The sequence below is a fragment of the Neopelma chrysocephalum genome, unplaced genomic scaffold (assembly GCF_003984885.1).
Source record: "Neopelma chrysocephalum unplaced genomic scaffold, ASM398488v2 Primary Assembly neopelma1_165, whole genome shotgun sequence".
Taxonomy (NCBI): Eukaryota; Metazoa; Chordata; class Aves; order Passeriformes; family Pipridae; genus Neopelma; species Neopelma chrysocephalum.
In genome coordinates, this window is record NW_020897827.1 from 328,791 (window position 1) to 352,564 (window position 23,774).

General features: G+C 54.4%; 1 protein-coding gene across 1 annotated transcript; it reads right to left on the reverse strand.

Moving 5' to 3' along the window:
• Positions 1–2,381: 2,381 nt before the first annotated feature.
• On the reverse strand, positions 2,382–23,680 carry EFTUD2 (elongation factor Tu GTP binding domain containing 2). Its single transcript, XM_027701665.1, has 28 exons — positions 23,579–23,680; positions 23,198–23,303; positions 22,451–22,616; positions 21,973–22,051; positions 19,731–19,806; positions 19,135–19,200; positions 18,827–18,862; positions 17,921–18,011; positions 16,960–17,042; positions 16,316–16,482; positions 15,216–15,340; positions 13,574–13,637; positions 13,127–13,217; positions 12,164–12,299; positions 11,757–11,884; positions 10,526–10,719; positions 10,267–10,378; positions 9,942–10,082; positions 9,399–9,500; positions 8,825–8,907; positions 7,351–7,437; positions 6,950–7,076; positions 6,425–6,512; positions 5,953–6,071; positions 5,449–5,543; positions 4,518–4,671; positions 3,505–3,612; positions 2,382–2,937 (listed from the first exon to the last, which is right to left on the reverse strand). The coding sequence occupies exons 2-28, from the start codon at positions 23,300–23,302 to the stop codon at positions 2,842–2,844; spliced, it is 2,919 nt and encodes a 972-aa protein (XP_027557466.1). The 5' UTR covers position 23,303; positions 23,579–23,680; the 3' UTR covers positions 2,382–2,841.
• Between the last annotated feature and the right edge of the window lie 94 nt (positions 23,681–23,774).

The following is a 23,774-nucleotide window of genomic DNA, read 5'->3' on the forward strand; positions in this document are numbered from 1 at the left end:
TGGACAGGGACAGCAGGAGCAGGGTGGGGGCACTGGGAGCAGGACAGGGACAAGGACAATGGGCAGGTGGGGGTTGGTCTCTTCTCCCAGGCAATCAGCAGTAGGACAAGAGGGCATGGCCTTAAGCTGTGCCAGGGGAGGTTTAGGTTAGATATTACAAAGAAATTCTTTACAGAGAGGGTAATCAGCCATTGGAATGGGCTGCCCAGGGAAGTGGTGGATTCTCCGTCCCTGGAGGTTTTTCAGATGAGGCTGGATGTGGCACTTAGTGCCATGGTCTAGCAACTGTGGTGGTAGCGGATCAAGGGTTGGACTCGATGATCTCAGAGGTCTTTTCCAACCCGTCTGATTCTATGATTCTTTGATTCTATGAGGAGGGCCGCAGCCAGGATCACCAGGAGCAGGATGGGGACAGGGACACTGGGCCCGGGGCTGGGGCTCATCCCACAAGGAGCTGGCTGCTCAAGGTGCCATGTGCCCCAGGGACCTGGGGATGGGGACAGATGGGAACAACTGGAGGGTCAGGACAGGGTCACTCATCACCGCTGGCCCTGCTGTGTCCCAGTGCCGAGCCCTGCCCAGCTCGTGCCAAGGATGGAGCCCCCAGCACGCTCCGTGGCCTCAGTTTACCTGCTCCGGGGCCCGGGCAGGGACACTCCCCGAGGCACCCGCGCCCAACAGAGCTCCTTTGTGCGGGGAAATTCCAGCCGCGTGGAAGAGGTCGGGGTGGGGGTGGGGGGGTCAGGGTGCAGCCGCACAGCCCCCATTCCCAGGGCAGAGCCGTTTCCGTGGAAAATTCCCAGCTCACGTGCGCGGGACCAGGTTTTCGGCTGCGAGGGCTCAGGCCCCGCTGCGGGTCAGTGTTTTCCAGCCGCTGGGAAGAGCCTGCGTGAGAACCGGCTCCTTCCCACGCCTGCCCCGCCGCCCTTTCCCGGGGTGGCGGCCTGGGCGCTGCTCGGATCCGCAGGGATCCAGAGGGATGCTGGGATCCGCAGGGATCCATCGGGCAGCGCAGCCCCGCGGTTCTGCTCTCCCAGGGCAGGGAGAACCAGCGCTGATGCCCTTTGGTGCCTGGGTGTCCCCGTGGGACCCTCCAGCTGCGTTATCCGGCCCTGCAGAGCCCGGGGTGGGACGGGGGATGTCCCCTTCCTGGGACAAACCCGCCACGGAGCAGCTGAGCTGTTGGCTCCAGAGCCAGGGTCCACCCCGGAGCCCTGGGACGTGCTGTGCAGCACAGGCAATGCCGGCCCCCCCCCGATCCTGCTGCAGAGCATCTAGGGACTGCTCCAGGAGACGCCTGGCCTGGCCCCTGGGGGCCCAGTGTGGTGCTGGGCTGTACTGGGAGGGGACAAGCACCCCCAGCGAGACCATGGGGGTGCCAGGGTGGTGTCTTGCCTGTGCCAAGCAGGGATTGAGCTCCCCCTTCCCCCCGGACAGAGGGGGAACACGCTGCCAGTGAGGCTCCAGCGCCAGGATGGGTGTGGGAGGCAGTGGGGACCCTCCCAGCACTGCCTGGCAGGAATGGCTGAGCCCGGTGACAGGGCTGGAGCCTCGGCACCGTGTGCCCTCCTGCTGGGAGATGGGATGGGGCCATGCCGGTGTCTGCAGGCAGGAAATCCTTCCCCTCCCTGTTTTCCAAGCTCCACTGGCCCTGAATTATCCCCCATAACATCCAGTTTCCACACAGACCCAGTAGGCAGCAGGATGGCTGAACATGCTTTCCTGTGGATGTTTCCCATCCTCCACGCCTGTGTCAGCCCAGCACCTCCCAGTTTCCACCAGCAGCTGGTAGGAGGTTGTCCTTGGCTTTACCCTCTGCTCCTGATGTGCTGCTGCCCTCAGAGACACTTCGAGCCTCTCCAAGTGCAGGGATGTCCTGGGACAGGCTCCCAGCATTGTCTCTGGGATGGACCAGGCTGCCAGGGCCAAACCCAGCAAGGCAGCATCAGGGCAGGGCCAGCCCAGGTTGGGCTGGGGGCAGCCAGGGGCCAGGGAGGGCAGGAATGTCCCCAGGAGCTGTGAGCCAGCCCTGGTGCCACAGCACGTGCTCAGGAGTGACCCAGGACAGAGTCTAGGGGCACAGCCAGGGCAGGGGAAAGGAGATGGAGCACTAAAACCTTGCAGAGCAGGAGCAGCTGAGGAGATCCCTGAAAACTCAACAAGATCTAGTGAGAAAGGAAGAAAATTCAAGACAAGTTTTGTCCTAGGCTGACTGCTCTGTTTGCTACCACAGGCAGGAGTGGGATGACTTGATCCTTGGGGCTGGGACAAGGGGAATCAGAGCTGAGGATGGGGGAAATTGGGGCAGCACATGCTGGGAGCACCAGGAAGGCTTCCCCAGCATTCCCATCTCTGAGCATGATCAGACTAAGCCTAGCTTAGAAGTTTGTACTAAATGTTTACAAGGGTTCAAAAAAGGGGTACAAAAAGGTCAAAGCCACACTCATCTCTTCACCCAGGGAGCAGGTAGAAGCGCTGCCCCCCAGATTCCCCTCCCCAGAATCCTCCCCTCCTCAGCTGCCCCAAATGCCTGACCCCCTGTTTAGGCCCAGCCCTCAGGAATCCCGACATATTCACAGTGCTCTGCTCCATGTGCCTGGAGGAGCCAATCCAAGGGGAAAACCTCCTCACTGGAGGTCACAGTACAGAAAGGATCAGGGCTCTGGGCTGCTCCCCATACAGGGAATGCCCACAAATGGTCCATGAATGCCCAGGGAGACTTCCACAGCCATGGAAAAGCGATCTGAGGAGCAGCTTCCTGTGTGCCCTGAGCCTCCAGGAGCCAGGGCTGGGCAGGCAGGGACGGGGAAGGACCGAGAGCTGCCGGCCAGGGCTGCACGTTCACATGGGGTAGTTGAGAACAACGTCCTGCTTGGCCAGTTCCAGCAACATGGGGTCGTCGAAGAACTTGCTGATGCTCACGTCCTCACTCAGGCCCTGTGGGGTAACACAAGGCCAGGGTTACTCCCCACACAGCCACCCCACGGAGATCCCACCTAAAAGCCCTCGTGTCCCGCAGTAAGATAAACTTTTGGGCTCCAGAGGAGGCATGAGGTGCTTTTCTGCAGCTTGAAGGCATCTAACACCCCTCAGGAGGCTGTGAACGTGCAGTTGCTGAGCGTATCTACCACCTCACTGCCCTCCCACGGGGGGAGCTTGATTCCTTCTGCTCCCTCTGTGGCCCTGGGAGCCCCTCCAGCCCTTCAGTCCAGCTCAGAAACCAGTTCCTGCTTTTTCTGCGGGGCAAGGGGGCTAAACCAGGCCATCGAGGAGTCAGAGAGGCTGGGGAGGGAGTGGGGCTCAGTGGAGGCCGCAGGATCCTGGTTTGGGCTGGAGTCACAGATGGGACCCCCACAGGCACTGCCAGGCAGCACTGGGGAAGCCCTGGAAGGACATTGGAGCACTCTGGGAACACAGAGGGGACGTGGCACACTCAAGGGTCAACACTGCAACAGCTCAGCTGCTGGGCCAGAGGGACCCTGCAGGGATTGCTCCCAGACCTACCTTCCTGCGCCGGGTCTTGATCATGAACTCGCGGGCCAGGTGAGGGGCCGGCTGCGGCTCCAGCGGCCGGATCACGATGCTCTTGTCCAAGGGGTCCCCAGGCACAATCTGGAACACAGGGCCAGGACATGAGAGTGCTGTTGGAGCTGGTTCAACCTCCTGGAGACCCCAAACTGCAACAGGAAACACCCCTGGGCCCTGCAGACATCCCCAACATCCCTTCTGTTCTCCTGGCACACACAGACTTGTGTCACTGCTGGTGTTCACGCCTGGGGGAAGTCACTAACACGGTGTTGAAAACACAAGCCAAGGACATGTCCCACCTTCCCCAGGGGCTGGTGTAGCATAAGACCCCTAAAATAACCAGCCCAGCCCATGTGGGTCTCAGTCAGCACAACCCTCTCCACAAACCAGGCGTGTTTGTTCTTTCAGAGTTCAGCCTTGGGCTTTCACATCTTGACCTTTAGGCTCAGCCCGTAGCTGCTGCTCCCACCTGGCTGTACCCAAGTCACTGTGCACCTCACAGCAGTGGCTCCCACAGGACCTGACTTGTCCCAGACACAGAAGTGACCAGAGAACAGTATTTTGTCCCAAACTTTGTTTTCTACAGGTTTAAAACACCTTCTGTGAGAGGCAAAGCTTAAGTGTGGCACCCCATGTCTTACATCAGATCAGTGAATCTGACCCCTGCTCCAAGGCTCCTGCTCCCCAGGCTGCAGACTGCATCCAAACATTCCCTCCCCCTGAGGATTCCTCTCCCTGGGCACTCCAGGACCTTGACACTCAGCCAGCAGCAGCATTCGGTGCTCCCTCGTTAGGACAAGGTGTGATGGGACTTGGAACAAAGCCCTGGCAGACATGGAACAGCTGGTGCACAAAGCCTCCCCAAAATCCTCTGAGGAAACTCTCCAGAGATGTTGTCCTGCCCTGTGTGAGCTCTGGCACTGACAGCACCTACCTGGTACCTGATCCCACCTGCCCCTCTTCCCTGTTTCCCCAGGACATGGACTCACCTGCCAGTGGTGGAAGACAGACAGGGAGAAGGCTTGTCCCTGTGTGTGGGTCCTCAAGTCAGTCTCAAACCCGAAGGAGTCAATGGCTGGGATGAAGGCTTTGATGGTGTAGAGAGGAGAGCCCGGGATTGGAGCATCCTGTGTCACGTGGCCTCTGCAAACATGTCAAAAGATTGGTCTTCCTAAGTGTCACAGAACCAGGGAATGGTCTGGGTGGAAAGGGACCTTAAATCCTGTCCCATTCCACCCCCTGCCATGGGCAGGGACACCTTCCACTAGCCCAGGTTACTCCAAGCCCTGTCCAACCTGGCCCTGGACACTTCCAGGGATGGAGCAGCCACAGCTTCTCTGGGCCCCTGTGTTAGGGCCTCCCCACCCTCATAGGAAAGAATTCCTTCCCAATATCCCATCTAACCCTGCCCTCTGGCAGTGTGAAGCCATTCCTCCTTGTCCTGTCCCTCCAGGCACTTGTCCAAAGTCCCTCCCCAGCTCTCTTGGAGCCCCTTTAGGCACTGGAAAGGGTTCTAAGGTCCCCCTGGAGCCTTCTCTTCTCCAGGTTGAACCACCCCAGCTCTCCCAGCCTGTTTGCACAGGGAAGTTGTTCCAGCCCTCTGAGCATCTTTGTGGCCTCCTCTGGACCTGCTTGAGCAGGTTCATGTCCTTCCTGTGCTGGGGGCCCAGAGCTGAGCACAGTGTTCCTGGTGGGGAGCACATCCCTTCGTGTATTCTCTCCTCTGACACTCGGGAAGAACCAGGCACAATCCCGGACATCCCTCCCCACACAGCCAGGATCAGTCAGGAAGCTTCCAGCTGTCACTTGGTGCAGACTTTGCCCTCACTTCACAAGCAGTGCCAGGACTGTGGGAGTCTCCACCAACCCAGCTCCCAAAGCTGCAGCTCTGCAGCACTCCAGGGGGTGGGAGCAGCTCACCTGCGCCGGGCCAGCACCGTGTACACGGCGGACACGCAGTCAGCGGGGGCCTGCACCTCCACGAAGTAATAGGGCTCCATCAGACGAGGGGTGGCCTGTGAGGAGACAGGGACACGACCCACTGAGCCTCCAGCACCACCAGTACAGCTCAAGCAAGACTCAGGGACTGGCATTCTTTAGTCAAACCCAGCACCCAACCAGGCATTGCAGGGCTCCTGCTGCCCTGTGGACACCCAAACCAACGTCATGGACACTGAATGGAGCTTTTCTCCTTCTGGTCATGAGTCATACACTTCCCTCTCCCTCATGGCAGGCAGGAGCAGGGAGGGGAGAGCGAGGAGATGCACACCAGCTTCCACCCAGGCTGGAATGTGACCACTCGTAGTGCAGCCCTTCAAGAGCATGGGAGACATTACTGGATGGGTGAGTCAGTCTAAACCAGCATCCCCGGGGCAGGAGCCCAGCCCAGCCCAGCCCAGCCCGTCACACACAGCAAAGCCTCACCATGAGGAAGGCAGAGTACACAACCCTGCGGGCCGTGGGGATGATCTGCCCCCCGCCCCTGTGCAGGGGCTCCTGCGCAATCACCGCGTCCAGGATCTTGAACTTCACGTTGCGGATCACTGTGAAGGGACAAGTGACACAGGGTGACCTGGGGGGATGTCCTCTGCCAGCACCAGCTGCATCTCCACATGCCCCAACGCCCAGAGACACCAGCAGTTCTCCTAAATTTAATTCCAGCAGGAAAAGCACGACCACGTTGTAACGCTGCATGTCATAGAATCGTGGAATGGTTTGGGTTGGGAGGGACATTAAAGTCCATCTAGTCCCACCCCCTGCCATGTGCAGGGACACCTTCCACTAGCCCAGGTTGCTCCAAGCCCCCTCCAACCTGGCCTTGGACACCTGAACGCTCAGAGATTAAATTCTTAATCAATCCTGTCATTAGTTCCATTCCCCCACAGGTCCCACTTACATTCATCACAGAGGGGCCCTTCCCTGGTCCCCCACTGGAATCCCTGCACAATGCTGTCCTTCACCGAGCCCAGAAGGGACTTGTCCACCTACAGACAGACAGACAGACAGACAGACAGACAGACAGACAGCTTCAGAAACCAAACCTGTACCAGAAGCAGTAACAGCCAGACCCCAGTTAAAAGCCAGTTCCTAAAAGAGCAGCAATGCACCCTCAATGTCCACCCCTTGCTCTCACAGCTCAGAATCATCAGCTTCAGAGCTTGGCACACAGAGCTATATATTAAGGGTCCATATTTTGGTGCCCCTGAAAGGCAGGCCCTTTAGCTGACAAGTTTTAAGACATTGGCCCAAACAGCACCACCTGAAAAATAACAGCTGTGGTGGGGAAAGGGCACCAGGTCTGAGCTGTGGCAAACAATGAGCAACCCAACTGCACCAGGGCCTTGCTGGAAGTTCTGGGAGGAGTGGGAACCTCCTGGCACCACGGGACAAAGGTCTCACTGAAGCATGACCCCCCCCTCACCTCTGAGGGCAGTGTGTCATCTACCAGGATGTTTGGGCCAGTGGCATCCGGCCCAAAGGCCCAGATGGAACGGGCAGCCAGCAAATCCCAGTCGTATTTGGTCTGGAAGAATTCACCCAGCTTCTTCCTGACAGAAAAACAAGGGAAGAAACTGTAGGAAACAAATATCTGACTTGCACCCATAATGTATTTGCAACCCTGCTCCCTTCAGTAATAAAATGGTCTCAGCTTTTACCTGGAACAATCCATTTCCTGGGGCAGAGATGCTCATGGATGGGCTGGCAGCAATACCAAGCCAGCATCCCTGCCTGACACTGTGCACCCTGTAGATCCCAGCATTCCCTTTTTTCCCCCAGTTATTTGCACCTAGATGGATTCCTGCTCTCCCAGATCAGTCATACCTGTTCCACGTTATCTGCACCACTTCATTCTCAATGTCCTCTGCCAGTCCCTTCTCCAGGGGCTCAGCGATCATGGTGATCTTGTTCCTGAGGAGAAACAGTCCCAGTGAGGCCAGAGAGTGATGGGAATGGAGCTACTGGGAAGATCAGGCACTGGCAGCCCCTCAGGACAAGAAAGACATTGAGGGGCTGGAGCGTGCCCAGGGAAGGGAACGGAGCTGGGAAGGGGTTGGAGCAGCAGGAGCAGCTGAGGGAGCTGGGGGGGCTCAGCCTGGAGAAAAGGAGGCTCAGGGGGGACCTTCTGGCTCTGCAACCCCCTGACAGGAGGGGGGAGCTGAGGGGGGTCAGGCTCTGCTCCCAGGGAACAAGGGACAGGAGGAGAGGGAACGGCCTCAGGCTGTGCCAGGGGAGGCTCAGGTTGGATACTGGGGAAAATTTCTTCACAGAAAAGGTTGCAAAGCCCTGGCACAGGCTGCCCAGGGTAGTGGTGGAGTCCCCATCTCTGGAAGTATTCAAAAAATGTGTGGATGTGGCACTTGAGGACCTGGTTTAATGGTGAACATGGTGGTGCTGCTACACTGACCGTTGAACTTGATCATCTTAGAGGGCTTTTCCAGCCTTACTGATTCCATGATTCTGGGACTCTACAACTGCCCCCTGCCTCCAGCACAGTTAGGTTGATGAAACCATACGTGCCTGTTGCTGTCACTGTCTCCTTGTAAACACAGACCAAGTGCTCAAGAACCCCCAACACCAGTAACCTGCCCCTAGCACAGGTCATTCCATGTGCCCAGAAGGTCAAAGCCTCACCTAAGACTGGGAACAACCTGGTCTCGTGGAAAGTGTCCCTGCCCTTAGCAGGGCTTGGAACTGGATGGTCTGTAAGGTCCCTCCCAACCCAAACCATCCTGTGATTCCATGAAGACTGGAAATTCTCTGTTCCCAGAAATCAGGCTGCCAACCACGGAGAGAGTATCTCAGAATAAAGGAGGGCAAGAAGAACCAGAAACCATGGGGGAACACAGGAAAGCCATCTTCAGCAGATCTTGATTTCCCTGAAAATTCAAGTATGAAAATGTCCCGTGCTCTCACATCTCCAAGGGTCCAGGGCATCACCAGCAAGGCACAAATCCAAGTATGGACACGAGAAGACAAAGCTTTTGCTCATGAAATTGTTTGGGGAGTTACTGGAGGCAGCACTGGGCTCTGTGGCACCTGCTCCAGGATCCCAGGACAACTCCCAGCCTGGGAAACACCCACAGAACTGCTGAGAAGGTGTGACAGGTAAAAAGGAGGATGTGGATCTGTATTCCCTCCATTCTGAGAGCTCCCACGCAGCACAGGAACACCCCTGGGACTCCAGTGTGCTCCTGAGTTCAGCTCAGCTGGACACTTGTGTGGACAAAGCCAGAGGGAACAGCCCCCCTGCAGGGGATGGACCCTCCCTCTGCCCCCCTCACCCACAGCCTCTTACTTCTTGTTGGGGGTCTCAGCAAAGCACTTCAGGGAGGACGTTTCCACCACTGTCTCGCAGAATGTCACCACTGGATCGGCCACCTGGAACAACAACAGGTTTGTTTTCAGTCCTTTTTTGTTTGTAAAGAGACTGTTTGAAAGCCCTGAACACCTACAAGAAAAAACTGGTTCACCTGGTAGTGTTTTGTGCATGAACCACTGAGGCTTCACAGGCAGCTTCACTAATTCCTTCACTCAAATGAGACAGGAAGATTTAATCCTGATTCCAGGCACGAAAAATTCTGCTCAATTTATTTATTTGGTGCTAGCCAAGTAATGGCTGAGGCACAGGAAAAGGCTGGATTATGGAAAACTCTTCTCTAAGACAATTTTCAGCCTCTCAATCCCATTGGTGTGACAGTCAGGCTGCAAGAGGCACTTCTGCACCCCAACAGCCCTTTTTTTTTTTTTCTTTTACAGGGATGTGACAAAATCCATGTTGTACGTTCAGGTAGGTTCATTTTCCCATCCTTCTGAGACAGGGGAACAAACCCCTGGTTTTGCAGGGTTTCCAGCTGGGAAAAGCCCCTCACCTTGATGTCAATCTCGGAATACATCTTGCGCAGGTCGTGCATCACACAGTCCAGGTACAGCTCTCCTGTTCCCAGGATCACGTGCTCCCCAGACTCTTCCACCTGGAAGAGAAGAGAGGGGTTCAGCTGACAACATTCCTGCTCACAGCTCCTGCCTCCCAGGCTCCTACTCAAGCCTGAGGAAGGATCAGCTTTAAATACACTGGTTGGGATCAGAGCATCCCAAAAAAAGCTCCTGCAGCCTCTTCCAGCAGGAAGTGCTGTTGAGCCCTGCAGAAAGCTGCTTCCCTGGCACAGCAAGGGGTGTTTTTCTGCTGGATTTATACTTTTCTGCTATTTCCACATAATTTATGAGATCAACATGCAACAGCATGAAAAGACCCACAACAAACATAACAACCCATAGTAAAAAATTAACTATTTTAAGATCAGCCAAGAGGTTGCCCCCACCACAGGCTGGAAACAGTCACACAGAGAATCACAGAATAGCCAGGGCTGGAAGGGACCCCTGGAGATCATTTAGTCCAACGCCCCCAGCAGTACCTTAGTTGTAAGGGAGGGGTAACTCTTGTTGACTTTCCTGAGACCATCCAGCATTTTGGGGAGCTCTGAGGGGTTCACTGGCTCCACTGCTATTTTGATAACAGAGGTGGTGTTGAACTTCAAGGGTCGGAAGATCTGAGCCTGGAACCAGAGAGGACAAAGAGCTGAAAGTGCATCACAGAAGCCCACAGGGTTGGACACAGCTGCTCCCCGTCCCTCAGTGGCTCTTGTGCCTCAGCATCAGGGCCATGAGGATTCAGCCTCACCAGGGGAGCTTTTGGGATACCCTCCATCACCCACTGGGCAATGCCAGCCATGCAGGTACCTCCTCATTGCCCCGGGGCTCCGTCACGGTCGCCGTCTTCACGATGGGCTGGTCCACGCCCTCGATCAGCACCCAGTTGCCAGCAGGAACCCTGTTCACCTCAATGTGATACCTGCAAGGCAGGAGAGCACCACTGCAGCCTCAGGCCTTCCAGTGCCCTCCTCCTCCCTGTCCCTGCAGCTCTCCCTGTCCCCCAGCCCCTCACCTGACTGCAGGTGACTCCCCTCCCCAGTGAGCCCCTTGCCAGAGCTTTCCACACCTTGCTACCGAGATCCAGAGGCGTCCGACGGTGCAGATCTGGGAATCCTCCTCGTCTTCCAGGGTGTAGTTTTCTCCAAGGACCTTCACAGGCTGCCCAGCGTGGATGGTGCCACTGAGCACCCTGCCAAAGGCGTGGAACTGGACACCATCATCCGTGCTGTACATTTTTGTTGTGTGACACATCAAGGGACCCTTCCCGTGACAGAGAGAGAGAAATGAGCCTCTTCCAAAGCACAGACAAGAAACACACACAGACCTGGCAGGACTGGACTTTGATGGTCCTTGTGGGTCCCTTCCAACTCAGGATATTCTATGATTCCATGATTCGTGTATAAAAGGGATTAATGGGCTGGAATTTAGGAATACTTCTTTTGATTTGCCAAGTCCCTCATTTCTTCCCACTGGAAGCCCTACATCTCCCTGCCCTGTGTGGAAACCCCTGGAATGACCTTGGTGGACTGTTCTGGAGCTCCCATCCCTCTTCCTGCAGAGCAGCAAACGGTGGCTGGGACAAAGCCATGAGGAGAAATGTCACCTGCTGGCCTGCAAACCCGCCCAGGGCAGAGCACCTGAGCCCCCACAGACCACAGCCTCCAGTCCCACAAGGTCACTCCACCCTGGTGATGTGGTGACAGTCACCAGTGTGGAGTGTTATGTGGATAATCACAACTCATTAAAATAAGAGACTCATTTTCTCTGCAGACATCAGAGCAAAAGTCACAGGCAAATTCCTCCCTCAGCTGCCGGCGTTGGTGGCTCCAGACAACTCCGAGTGACAGCTCAGTGCAAGCTGTTTGAGGAGGAAGGTTTTGCAGGGCTTTCAGTGGAAAGGTGCTGACTAACTAATGCAGGGTTATTTTTATCAGCACAGTTCAGATCAGTTTTCTCAGTTTGGGAAGAGAATCAAACTTCAAGGAAAAGGGACAAAAAGGCAACAAAAGGACACAAAACCACCCTGCAGCTCTCCCACGTGCTCTGGAGTCCTGACCTAGTCCTGTTCTTCTCTGAACACTGTCAAACAATTCCCTCTCTCCAGGGCTGCCCTGGCAGGCAGCTGAAGCTCCTCAGAGTGAAGAGATTTGTGCCAGTGTCGGATGAGAGGTTTCAGAGTGCTGTGAGTGAAATCTGTGCAGATGGCTGGCTGGGAGGCAGCTGCCCTGTGAGGGCAGGGAGAGCAGGGCCTGTTTGCCTTGGGTTTGGACACTCAAAATAAACACAAGTTTCCTTACGTCGGGGTCACATTCGCTCATGGCCTCGCCCAGGTCCGAGTCCACGCCGCCGGTGTAGGTGTGCTCGATCTTCGTCTTGGCCCCCACCTTCGGGGAGGGGATGTGCTGCACACACATGTCCACAAAGCCTGGAACAGGGACACTTGCTGAGGACAGGATTAACCAGTGTGGAGGAAAGAAACAGACTCCACAAGCACAAGGCAAAGCCACTGTGACCACAGTGCACCCACAGCAGTGGGGAGAGGTGGGCGGTGTCCTGCGGGCAGGTGGTTTAATGGTTTACATTTGGAAAGCTCTGCAGGGTCTGTGCAAGTGAGCACCCAGTGGCCAAAATATAGCCCTTAACTTTGGTGGGAGGTATTGAGGGTACAGGGAAGATTGTGGAGGGGAAGACAAACAGCTTTTACCTGTGAACTCCCCAAAGAACTTCTTGCAAACCAGCCGCAGGAGGGGCCGAATGTTCAGCTTCAATTCCTCTTTGGTCAGGTGGATGCCAAGTTCATCCAGGGTCCTGGGCAGGGTCGTGTCCACATCCCCCACAACCTGCAAGACAAGAAGCCCCACTCTCACTTCAGTGGGGGGGTCCAAGCCAGTAACTCCCAGGTGCAGGTTCACACACCACCCGCAGGGATCTGGACCTGCACCAGTTTAGAGCTCACACGAGAGCCAGATGGGTCAAATCACAGGATCATGGAATCATTAAGGTTGGAAAAGCCCTATATTTATATACAACCACTAGAACAAGTCCACCACTAACCCATGTGCCCAAGTACCACATCTACATGTTTTTTGAACACTTCCAGGGATAGTGACTCCACCACTGCCCTGGGCAGCCTGTGCCAATGCCTGACCACCCTTTTGGTGAAAAAATTTTCCCCAATATCCAACCTAAACCTCCCCTGGCACAACTTGAGGCCATTTCCTCTTGTGCTGTCCCTTGTTCCCTGGGAGCAGAGCCTGACCCTCCCTGGCTCTCCCCTCCTGTCAGGGAGTTGCAGAGCCAGAAGGTCCCCCCTGAGCCTCCTTTTCTCCAGGCTGAGCCCCCCCAGCTCCCTCAGCTGCTCCTCATCAGACTTGTGCTCCAAGTCTTTGTCCAAGTCCAAGCACTACCACTTGGCTGCTATCAGGGCACACCAGGAACACTAAGGGCAGTTCTATTTACTGCAAATACGGGGCTGCATTTGCAAGGAACAATTGTTATGGAGTTTGTCACTGCTGCTCTGCACCCCCAAATCAACCCTTGTGAAGATCAGGCTGCAGAACGGGACAGAAGAGTCCCACAGGCACCAGACTCATCAGCCACAGCCCAGGTCCTCACTGCTCCTGGCTGGAGAAAGAGAGAAAAGACAGGAGAAAGAACTACCACATACCTGAGCCAAGATCTTGTACAGGGGCTCCAGAATGAACTCCACAAAGCTGCGCTGGGAACTGCTCGTTGGGGCCTTTTTGGTGAACTTGCGGCTGTTGGAGATCAGAGGAGAGACATGAGGAGCAAGAACTGCAGCCTGGAACCCCAACACAGCCTCTGCTCCTGCCAGGTTATCCTCTTCTCCCTCCTGAGCCCCAGGAAGCTGTCAGGGCCAGGCTTACTCCAAACAAAGGAGCCTCTCTGCTCCTGCTTATGGGATTCAGGAGGACCACGTGGATTCACACCAGGCAGGAGGCCTGACTCAACCCTTCCAGATACTACTCCATCATACTACAGGATCATAGGATCAGGTTGGAATGACCTTGGGTGGTCACCTAGTCCACATTTTACAGGGAAAGAAGGAAAAATCCCAGGAAAAAAGTAACAGACATTCAAACAGGGTTCTTACGTCTTCGGGTTGAAGTAGATGTCGCCCCAAAGCCGCTTGGCAAACTCCTGATAATTGATGTCTCCTAAAGGGAAAAAGCAAATGACAGAATCAGATGTATTTCTCTCAGCTTGGAAATCTTTACTTTTTGGCTTTTAAAACAGCCCTGAGGATTCAATTTAATGAACTGATGCTGGTGAGTGAACGCCAGGTCCCAACTCCGAGTGAAAGATTAAGCCCTGACCTGGGGAGACCAGGCCAAGGTGAGGAGATACAGCCCACTGAGGATGTCCCCAGCAGCCCAGGGACACTGAGGTTCACAGACTGGAACACTCCAGCTCTCTCAGCTACCCAGGAGGTCAGAGCTGAGGAGCACTGGCTGCCAGACACAGCGCTGCAGGAGCCCAGTCACATCTGCTGCACTTCCAAACGGGAACGCTGTGACTGACACTGCAGTGCCAAGGTGCTGGGCTGCCCTCCACCCCTCAGGCTCAGCACCAGCATTTTCTGCCCTGCTGAACATCTCCAGGTTCCTCTCTCTTTCTCAGCCAAACGCCCAGTGCTGAGGGAGCAGAGCAGTGCTGGCTGTCACGGTGAATTTACAAATAACAGGACACGGTGAAAACCTACAGCAGTTTCCAAACAAGCTTTGGCTGTGGGCAGATGTGTGAGCACAAGGAATTTTATGGTGGCTGTTATTTGGACACTTAAACCGCTCTAACTCCTGTCAGCTGATGTGTGGTGGCTGCACACACAATCCCTGATGACCAGAATCCAATATTCCCGACTCCAAGTACCCCACCAGCTCCTTCTTGCCCCACATGGGTGGCATCTCCTGCTGACTGTGCTCTTCTCAGCCCCCCAAAGACGAGGTCTCATCCCAGCAGGCTCTGAGTTAATGCTGTGACACCCAGGGAGCTCATTTACTGCTCCAAACTCCCTGACAGTCCTGACACACCGGTCCCTGACCTCTACAACTTCATCCTCCCTCAGGCCAACTTCTTTGCAGGAGCTGGGCCAGCTGCTTTACAACCTCCTTCCTCCCCCCCTCACGGCTCCTACAGATCCCTGAATTCCCCAGTGGGAGACTTCAAAAACCTGGGCTGTGCAGCTGCTCATGCCAGCACAGAGCCTGCTGCTCCACACAGCAGATTGCCCTGAGTGGGCACCTGGGGAGCAGGAAATTACATCCAAGACAGAAAAAGAGAGTTTCTTAAAAAAGAATGAGGGCAAGAGTGCAAAACCTTGTGGGCCAAGCTTGTGCCCAGCTGCAGCTCAGTCTCAGACTCCGGAGAGTTTTGGGAAAAGGCAGGAAGAGCTTAACTGCTTCTCTCCTGAGCTGCTGATAAGGAGGCAAAGCACGACTCACACACCTGCCTTCAACTGCCAGAGCAGGGCTTGTTATTCCTGCTTTAGGGTATGTATAAAATCTTGGCTTCTCACTCAAGAAACATTTATCAGGAGAAAATACCCAGCTAAAACTGTATTTCTGCTTTCTGCCCTCCAAGGCTCAGCTCTGCAGTTCCTCCCATCTCCCAGCAATTCCCGAACACAAACACTGGCCATCTCTGTGCTGGGAAAGCTGCAGGGCTTAGAAAACCTCAACAAAAAAAGGTTGGGGAACGAGATGTTGAAGTGCACCAGGTTTCTGGATAATCCTCACCATATGTGTCTGCATAAATCTTTGCAAAAGACCCCAGCGTGAAGCAGATGCTGTACTGCGAGCTGGAGAAACACACGTTCCCCAGAAGGGGAGACAGCACCAGGTTCTCGTCCGTGGAATACATGCTGAGAGGAGGAAAACAAACCCAAATCAATGTTATGAACCAAAGGAGACACTCCAACCCACTTCCCACACCCAACAGCAGTATGTGACAGGCAGGGTTCCTGCATTGCCAAGCAGCATCTTTAAGCTGCAACTCGTTCGCCGTCGGAATTTCAGGGTCAGGAACATTTTCTGCCTAGAAACTTCAAAGCATTAATGTGCAAAGATTTAAAGATCCTGGAACTGAAAAGTTACCAGCACAAGTGCTTTGGATTTTTTTGTCTGGGGGAGGTTTTCTTTCCCTAAAAAAAGCATCCAAGTTGGTCAACCAAGTAAGGGAAAAGATAATACAAGGACAGAATTTAATCAAAACAGTTTTAATGAGCTCACAGGCAAGCTAGGATGAATTACCCTCCTCCCAGCTGCCTGGTGCCAGCACACACTGAACAGAGACATGCCAGGGAGCCCGTGTGCAAATCCACACACACTTGAAGGGCAGAAGGTTGTTAAAAAAATTCCCTGGATGCAGAATACACAGAAATGATGCATGGCTACCAAAATGTCCCTCCCTTCCCTGAGCAGGGCTGGCAAGGAGATTTGATTATATCAGCATCATATCTTTGTTTAGGGGTTGGAACAGCAAGTCCCTCCTGGTTTTTTAGCAAATATTTAGGAGCTTTGAGACATCTCAACCTCCAGTTTGGGACACAATCTGGATAATTTCTGGATAATTTGAGATATTTGGGAATGCAGAAGCTCACTGCTCTGTCCCTACTTCTTAATGGAGGACAAATAAAATGGGGGGGAAAATGAAATCCCATGAAGCTTGTCAGGAAGAGCCAATCCTCCCTAATTCAACATATTGGTAGAAATAAATTTCCAATGGTTCTTCCTGCCCCATTTTCTCTGATTCAATGTATCAAGAGACAAACTAATGGGTTCTCAGGCATACACAGAGAGAAGAACTTGCAGTGGGACAGGGACACAAACCCCCTCACCTGATGAGACCATTAACTTCATCTACAATGTGTCTGAGTTTGTAATAAGCATCTGTCGGGGGCAGTTTGAGCTCCAGGATGAGCCGGTCGATCTTGTTGATGCACACGGTCACTGCCAACCTCTCCTGCACCGCGTGCTTGATCAGCCGCTCCGTGTTCAGCATCACCTGCAGGGAACAACCGGCTCAGAGCCCCAGGAAAGCCTCCATGAAATGCTATCTGGGGCGTGAGGGGCAGCCAGTGACCCCTACACTGCTGCCAGGCTGCAGAAAAGCCCAGGCTCAGCCATCAGTGATCAGCTAATCCTCCTGAAGCTCAGAGATAGGTGCTGACCCAACTGAATTCCTTGAATCCAAGCCTGTGGACATCTCTGGTATAAATAACCTGCTCAGTTTTAGGTATCATGGGGATGGAGATGCACACAAGTTGAATAATCAGCCTACAGGCCACACGAATCACATCAGCCTGGACACAGGAGCCAGAGGCGTCACTGCCTGTTTGGATGGAAAACTCACTCCCAACCCGTCCTCCAAAAAACCTTCACCCTGGCAAGCTGAACCCACCCCAGGCCTTCATCCCAGGCAGGAGCAGAGACTCCAGAGAAGGGATGCTGAGGATCACCCCTAGGAGAAGCCGGCACTCACCCCCTCAGCCGCATCGATGAAGAGCACGACGCCATCCGAGATGCGAAGGCCGGCTGTGACCTCGTCGGAAAAATTGACGTGACCTTCAAAACCACAGAGAGGTGGTGAGTGGAGGCAGAGAAAGCCCTGATGCAGCAGCACAGAGGGTGGGAGGCTCTGCAGATTCCTTTGGTTGCTGGTACCCAGGGAGGCAGAACAGAGATGGCTTCCTCCCCAGACAGGGACCCGGGAGCGGCTGCCAGAGCTCCCCGTGGGGATTCAACTTCAGCTTTAATGCTTTTTTTTGAGAATATCCACAACAACTTGTTTAACAGGCACTTTTCCTCACATTTGTTACTGTTTTTCTCACAGCTCTTTGCAAGTACTTCGGGAAAAGGAGGAAGATTTCTCCTCAGCAAAGACAACAGATGCCTCTCCCTGCAGCCTCCTCCTCCTGCTCTAGCCTCCCTCAGCCTGAGCTGCAGCTCAGCAGATGTGTCCCAAGACCCTCTTTCCTAAAGTTTCTTAAAACAAGTTGACCTGTGATTATGTTCCCTCCAGAGGAGCCTGTCAGAGGCTCAAGGGAATTTGCTGAGTCTTGCTGTGGGGTAACAGCGTTTGAGCAAAGCACAGTCCCACTGCAAACACCAGGAAAAGCCAATTTACCTGTGCTGTTTGTATTCTGGAGTGAAACACCCTTTCAGCCTCATCAGCCCTCAATCAGGCCAGCTAATCACAAAAACAGGCCTGACTTATTCCTGCCCATGGCAGGGGGTTGCAACTAGATGGTCTTTAAGGTCTCTTAACCCCAAACCATGCTGTGACTGCATGACTAAGGGCCAGCTGCAGTTGTTACTGCTGGAAGTGACTTCAGAGGAATGAACTCAGCTAAAGGTTCAGGACCAGGCTGGAATCAGCTATAAAAAATACAAAACAAAGCCAAGTGGTTCCCAAAGCAGGATTTTCAGGATTGCACAATCACCTGGAGTGTCAATGATGTTGAAGAGGAAAGACTTTCCTTTGGTGTCTGGCAGAACAATTGTCACTGGGGTGCTCTTGATCCCCACCCCCCTCTGAAACACAGGAAAGCAGGATTAGCAGGTCAAAAGTAAATACAATGATCACCATGAGCAGATGTAGAAGGTGACCAAGCAAAAATCAGAAAGATGGAAAGAAGTTAACATCCATGCAGGACATGCTGTTACTCCCAGGGAAGGAATAACAACATCAGATCACTGCAGTACCCAGCCCAGCTGCCCCGGTTGTACTGGTTCATACTGGTGAGCCACCACTGCACCCCCCGTGCCTGATGCCAGCTGAGGAGGCACAAATATGCAACACCAGACACAGAATGTGCATGTTTGTCTGTGCTTTCACCCTCTGCAGCTGCCAAGTTACACCTCAAAGTGCAAGACTTGATCACACAGAGCATAAAGTAGAGCGTTAAGATGAAGAGAAAAAAATGCTTCATAGGATTGTTCTGGTCATGCCACCAAATAAACCTCCCACTCATGTCCAACCACATGGAGCCAGCTAAGGAAAAGGAGGAGAAATGTATTTATTTTGAAACAGTTTTTCTCCTCATCCACAACTGCTGCAAACCTCTTCCCCCTCTTTCTCTCAAAGCAAATAAGAGTTACCCACATGCTGGGGTGACTCTGCTGTAGGTTTAACATTACACAGCTTATAAATCATCCACGGAGACGAGGGTTGTGGGAAATGGAAGAAAGCTGGACCAGGGATCTTACTGAGGCAAACAGGAGGAGCAGATAAAGAAAATAACCAAAATGTGGAAAGCACAAAAAGGTGTTAAAATGGACAAGAAAACTGCCTACTGTAACTGAGTAAAGCATGAGACAACTGGAAAAATCACTGCAAGACCACTCACCTCTTGCTCTGTGAACAATATATCAGTGTAGCAGAGCTGCAAAGGCAAAATAAGAGTCAGAACATCACATTTTGGTCTCAAATAATAAATCTGGGGCAGGACACACAGTAACTCAGACACACAGTTAAGGGGGTGAGTAAGTGACAGAGGCGGAGGTAGGACTGAGCTCTGGCTCTCCAGTCCTACATTCCAGTCCCTGAATCACCTTGTCCCCAGGCACAGGGGATGTAAAAGCCTCCCTCAGGGTGCAAAAGCCACCCCATCCCTGTTCCCAGGGCAGGGCAGGAATAGATCAGGAGCTCACTCACATCCTGGTCGTAGCGCTTCCGGATCTCCGGGTGCGTCTGTTCTATCAGGCAGTCGACAAAACATGTCTGGGAAAGAGCAGGGAAAGGAGGTGACTCCACTCAGACAGGGACAAACACAACCCCAGCCCTCCTGCAGCAGCACAGAGAACCTTGGGCACGTTATTGTAAAACCTACAGATTCAACCTATGAGAAAATCTACGAATTTCACAAGGGCCTGGAGGGACGGGACAAGGGGGAATGGCTTTAAGCCGAAGAAGGGTTGGGTTAGATGGGATATTGGGAAGGAATCCTTCCCTGGGAGGGTGGGGAGGCCCTGGCACAGGTTGCCCAGAGAAGCTGTGGCTGCCCCTGGATCCCTGGAAGTGTCCAAGGTCAGGTTGGATGGGTCTTGGAGCAACCTGGGCTAGTGGAAGGTGTCCCTGGCCATGGCACGGGGTGGGACTGGGTGGGCTTTAAGGTCCTTCCCACCCAAACCATTCCTCAATCCTATAAGTGAATCAGCAAGAGGAGCAGAAGGTGCTGCTGTGGAGAGATGGCAAAGCAAACAACAGAGAGGTCACCATTACTATCACTACACTTTGGATGTTCCCACTACCTTGCCGTGGTGCAGGTGCCCACACAGAGTCACATTCCGGATCAGCTCCGAGTTGTCCATGAGATCTGCCAGGAAACTGGGGGAACAAAACACAAAAGACTGTTGGAGGCTCCTGCCGTGTCTAAGAAAAGCAGGTGCCATCTCAGCCACGCTTTCCATCCAAGGTACCCCCTGAATCCTCGCCAAACTTCCATCCCGCCAGTGCCCTGCGGGGGAAGAATCCCACTTCCCAGATGGGGAGGACAAGAGAGTTGGAGTCCCAGACAGATGGCAGTGGGTGGGAGGAGACGGAGCCGGCAAAGCTGCCAGCGATGGAATATTATTGAATATTTTTCTTCTCTTCCAGTCAGTGCTGGAGCAAAAGTCACATCCATGCACTCAGATGATGAAGCACTTCCACTCAAACCGTGGCAGGCAGTCAAGTAAATCACTGTGCTGGATAACAAGCACCCCACAGAGCTTTGGAGGCAGCCAGGGGGTCCACAGACCATTAATTCTGATTTTCGGGTCTTAAAACAGTGACGTTCCAGGGACTCAAGGAAACAGTAATGGAATTTAAGTCTTTTTGGAACCAGCAACCGAGCTGGGTAATGATGGGCCAAGTCACTTCTGCAGGGATCCTGGCCAAAAGATAATTGAGAGCCTAAATTGCCAACCCTAAAAAATAATGGGATGCTATAAAACATGCAGCCACTGCCACAGGCCCGCAGAGAATAAGTGCTGTCAAATCACCTCCTTTTTAAACAGATTAAGTTTTCACTGATGCAGTAGACTTCTTAACGTACAACATTTCGATTAAGAGCTAAAAAATACAGAAATCAATACTAACCCTGATTAAAAGCTTGCTAATTGGTCTGAAAATAAGGCTGAATGGGAAATCGATACCCAACTCACAGGTTTCTGGCAACGTCCCACAAAGAATTTCTCTGGGCCCCATCCTAACCATTTATATCAACAAACAGGACCAAAAGGAATTAATTACAAATGGGATGAACAGAGCACACAGGGAGCAGGGAATCAGTGGATAATGACTGAGCCAAAGGAACTGCTGAGGAAAACCAGCCCCAGCAGCTCTTGGGCTCTGCTCTGGTTCTGTTGAAACCCCCTGGGCAAAAGCAGCAGGGATGGACTCTCCCAAAACAGCCCTGGGAATCCATGAGTGAGCACCAGCTCCAGGAACATCCTGTTCCCTCTGGAAAACAAGAAGCTGCTGGATGCCAGGCAGAAGGACTGCTCACACTGGGGCTGCTGCTCAGCTGTTCCTGCTTCTGGGATCCACATGGAGAGACCTTTAAAACCTGGGAAAAGCTCTGACTGGCCATGAAGTGGCACATGGAGAGATGAGCCCAAGGACACTCCCACAGCTCCATCTGCTCATCCCAAACAGGGACAGCACAAACACATTGCAGCAGGGGACACGGACCCTCCACCCACCACAGTGCACAAAAACGCTGATGCCAAGATCAGATTTTTAATAGAAAAAGCAAATTATGTTTTTTGTTCCACATCAAACTTGTGTGAGATGTTATCTTTAAGTTAGTTTGAATTTTTTTCCAGAGATTTTCTCCCAGTCCTGGTGTCTCAGGGGCTGCTTTGGGCTACAACCAGCAGGCACCACCACACCCACGGTCCTGCTGACCTGCACAGAGCTCTGCACTCACCCAGCAGCATAAGAATTCCCAGTGGGAGCTCCTCCAGGATAGATGGGGTCTAATTTGAGACTGGGATCAACCCAAAATGTCCCAATATGACGTGTGCCACATGGATATTTAACAGGGTGCCCAGAGAAGCTGTGGCTGCCCTTGGATCCCTGGAAGTGTCCCAGGCCAGGTTGGACGGGGCTTGGAGCAACCTGGGCTGGTGGAAGGTGTCCCTGCCCATGGCAGGGGGTGGAACAAGACGAACTTTAAGGTCCCTTCCATGTCAAACCATTCCATAAGTATTTCCTGAGCCACAAGAGGCTCTGACTATGGAACTTTATCTCAACTCTCAAGATGAGATTCCCCCTCTGTGTCCGAGCCCTGCGCTGTGCTGGGGAGGGAAAACATCTGGGAAATGGTCTGTCCTGCATTTCCTTCCTCTTGTCCTTGGTTCAGAACTTGGGAAGCAGCTGCTGGGGTCAGACAGACACCAAGCCAGAGCCCTCCAAAAATCTGCCACCCCTCCCAGCCTAGGGCAGGACCCCTCAGGGCAGGGGGGACCAGCAGTGGTGACAGCTCGAGCTGACCCCCCCAGCACTCACTCCATCTCATAGACAGTGACTGGCAGCGTCTGCTCCATCAGGGAGAACTTCTTGGTCTTCACGGGTTTAATAATGGGCTCTGAAACAAGAGAAAGAACAACAAACTGCACCCAGAGCCCCCAAACCAGGAACAACCCCCAGGAACAGGGAGTTTTGCCATCAAACCCCCAGTTTTCCAGCTGACAGATTCTCTTTATCAAAGCAGCTGCAGGAGAGGGTCACTGCAGGGCCCTTCCAACAGAAATATTCCAGTGTAAAGGGATCAAAGGAGATGACTTAAATGTATTTAGCTTCTCCTTAAACATCTTTCAAGTCTCTGCTGGTTGCTCCTTTTCTATTTGGGATTTGGAACAACCACGAGAGCCCAAACCTGCACAAACACCGGACAAACAAGAGTCTGTGTGTGTTCCTGGGGCTGTGAGGGGGCTCCAAAGGGGCAGCACAGAAGAGAAACCCATTTCCCTCCCTGCCCACTCACCAGTGAGTGGCTGTGTGTCCTCCTCCTGCACGATGGTTTCCACCTCAGGCCCGTACACCTCCTCAGCTGTGGGGTAGTACTTCTTGTCCTCGTGGAGCACCACCTCCATGCCGGGGTGATCCTCGTCGTGCTCCCCCATGTCATCGTCATCATCATCATCCTCCAGCTGCAAACAGGGCCCACCCTCAGCTCAACCCCAGCCAGGGACCCACAGCACCCCACAGAGGTGCCCCGGGAGCAGCTCCTGGGAGAGCAGCACAGCCCTTCCTCAGGAAAATGAACAGTCCCTGGGCTTGCAGAGACACCAGCACAGGCAGGGACTCCAACCCCAGCTCACACACAACACCCCCCCATCCCACACAGACCCACAGGAGATGGGAACTACCTCCTCCTTCCCCTCGTGGCTCAGCCCCTTTGCTCCCCCCACCCTGCTCCTCCTCCCCTGGTGACCCTGGGGTCTCCATCTGCCTCCCCCCGGGGGGATCTGGCTCCTGATGCAGCCTCAGCTTCTGAGGAGACCCTGAAAGGGACAGGGAACCTCCCCAGGACTGGCACCACCAATCAAACACAGGCCGGCTGCAGGAGCTCCCAGTCCTCACCGTGACCCCAGCAGGAGCTTTGCCTTTCCCTTCACCCCGGGCATCTGGAGAGTCCTTTAAACCCCAACCCCACCCCGACCCCGGGGACGAGATCCCAGTCCCGCCCGGGGCAGGAGCAGCCTCGGGGCCGGGCCATCCCCCCCCTCACCTCATCCAGGTCCTTGGCCTCCCGGCCCAGCTCATCATCGTCATCGTCCGAGTCCAGCTCGGGCCCGATGTAGTTCCCGAACTCGTCGTACAGGTCGGTGTCCATGCTGGGGACGGGGGGGAGGTGACTGAGTGCCCGCCCGCAGGGCCCGCGGCCGCACCGGGGCACCGGCCCTGGGCCCGCCTCTGACCCCGCTCCGACCCGCTCCCGTTCCCACTCCGAGCCTCCCGCTCCCGGTCCCTCCCCTCTCTCTCCCTCACCCGTCCCCGCTCCCGCTCCTTTCCCGTCCTCGTTCCCTCACCCGTTCCCTCTCTCCCCCTTACCCGTTCCCGTCCTCGTTCCCGTTCCCTTTCCCGTCCCCGTTCCCGCTCTCCCCCTCACCCGTCCCGGTCCCGCTCTCGCCGGCGCCGCCGCTACCGAAGGCCCCTTGGGCTGCCCGCGCCGCCTGTCACGACTGAGCCTCCCGCGCCCTCCGGCGGCGCCGGGCCCGCGGGGGAAGCACCGGGGTCGGGCCCGGTTCGGTTCGGGTTCGGTCCTGGCGTGCCCAGGGGCCGCGGGCCGGTTGGGGCCGCGCGGG

Excerpts from the sequence above, each read along its gene's own strand:
- EFTUD2 (XM_027701665.1), bottom strand. The coding sequence starts at position 23,302 with ATGGACACCGACCTGTACGACGAGTTCGGGAACTACATCGGGCCCGAG. Across the intron at positions 13,638-15,215 it reads GATTTATGCAGACACATATG|GAGACATCAATTATCAGGAG; the intron begins GTGAGGATTATC and ends TTTTCCCTTTAG. Across the intron at positions 10,720-11,756 it reads TGAGCGAATGTGACCCCGAC|GGTCCCTTGATGTGTCACAC; the intron begins GTAAGGAAACTT and ends TGTCACGGGAAG.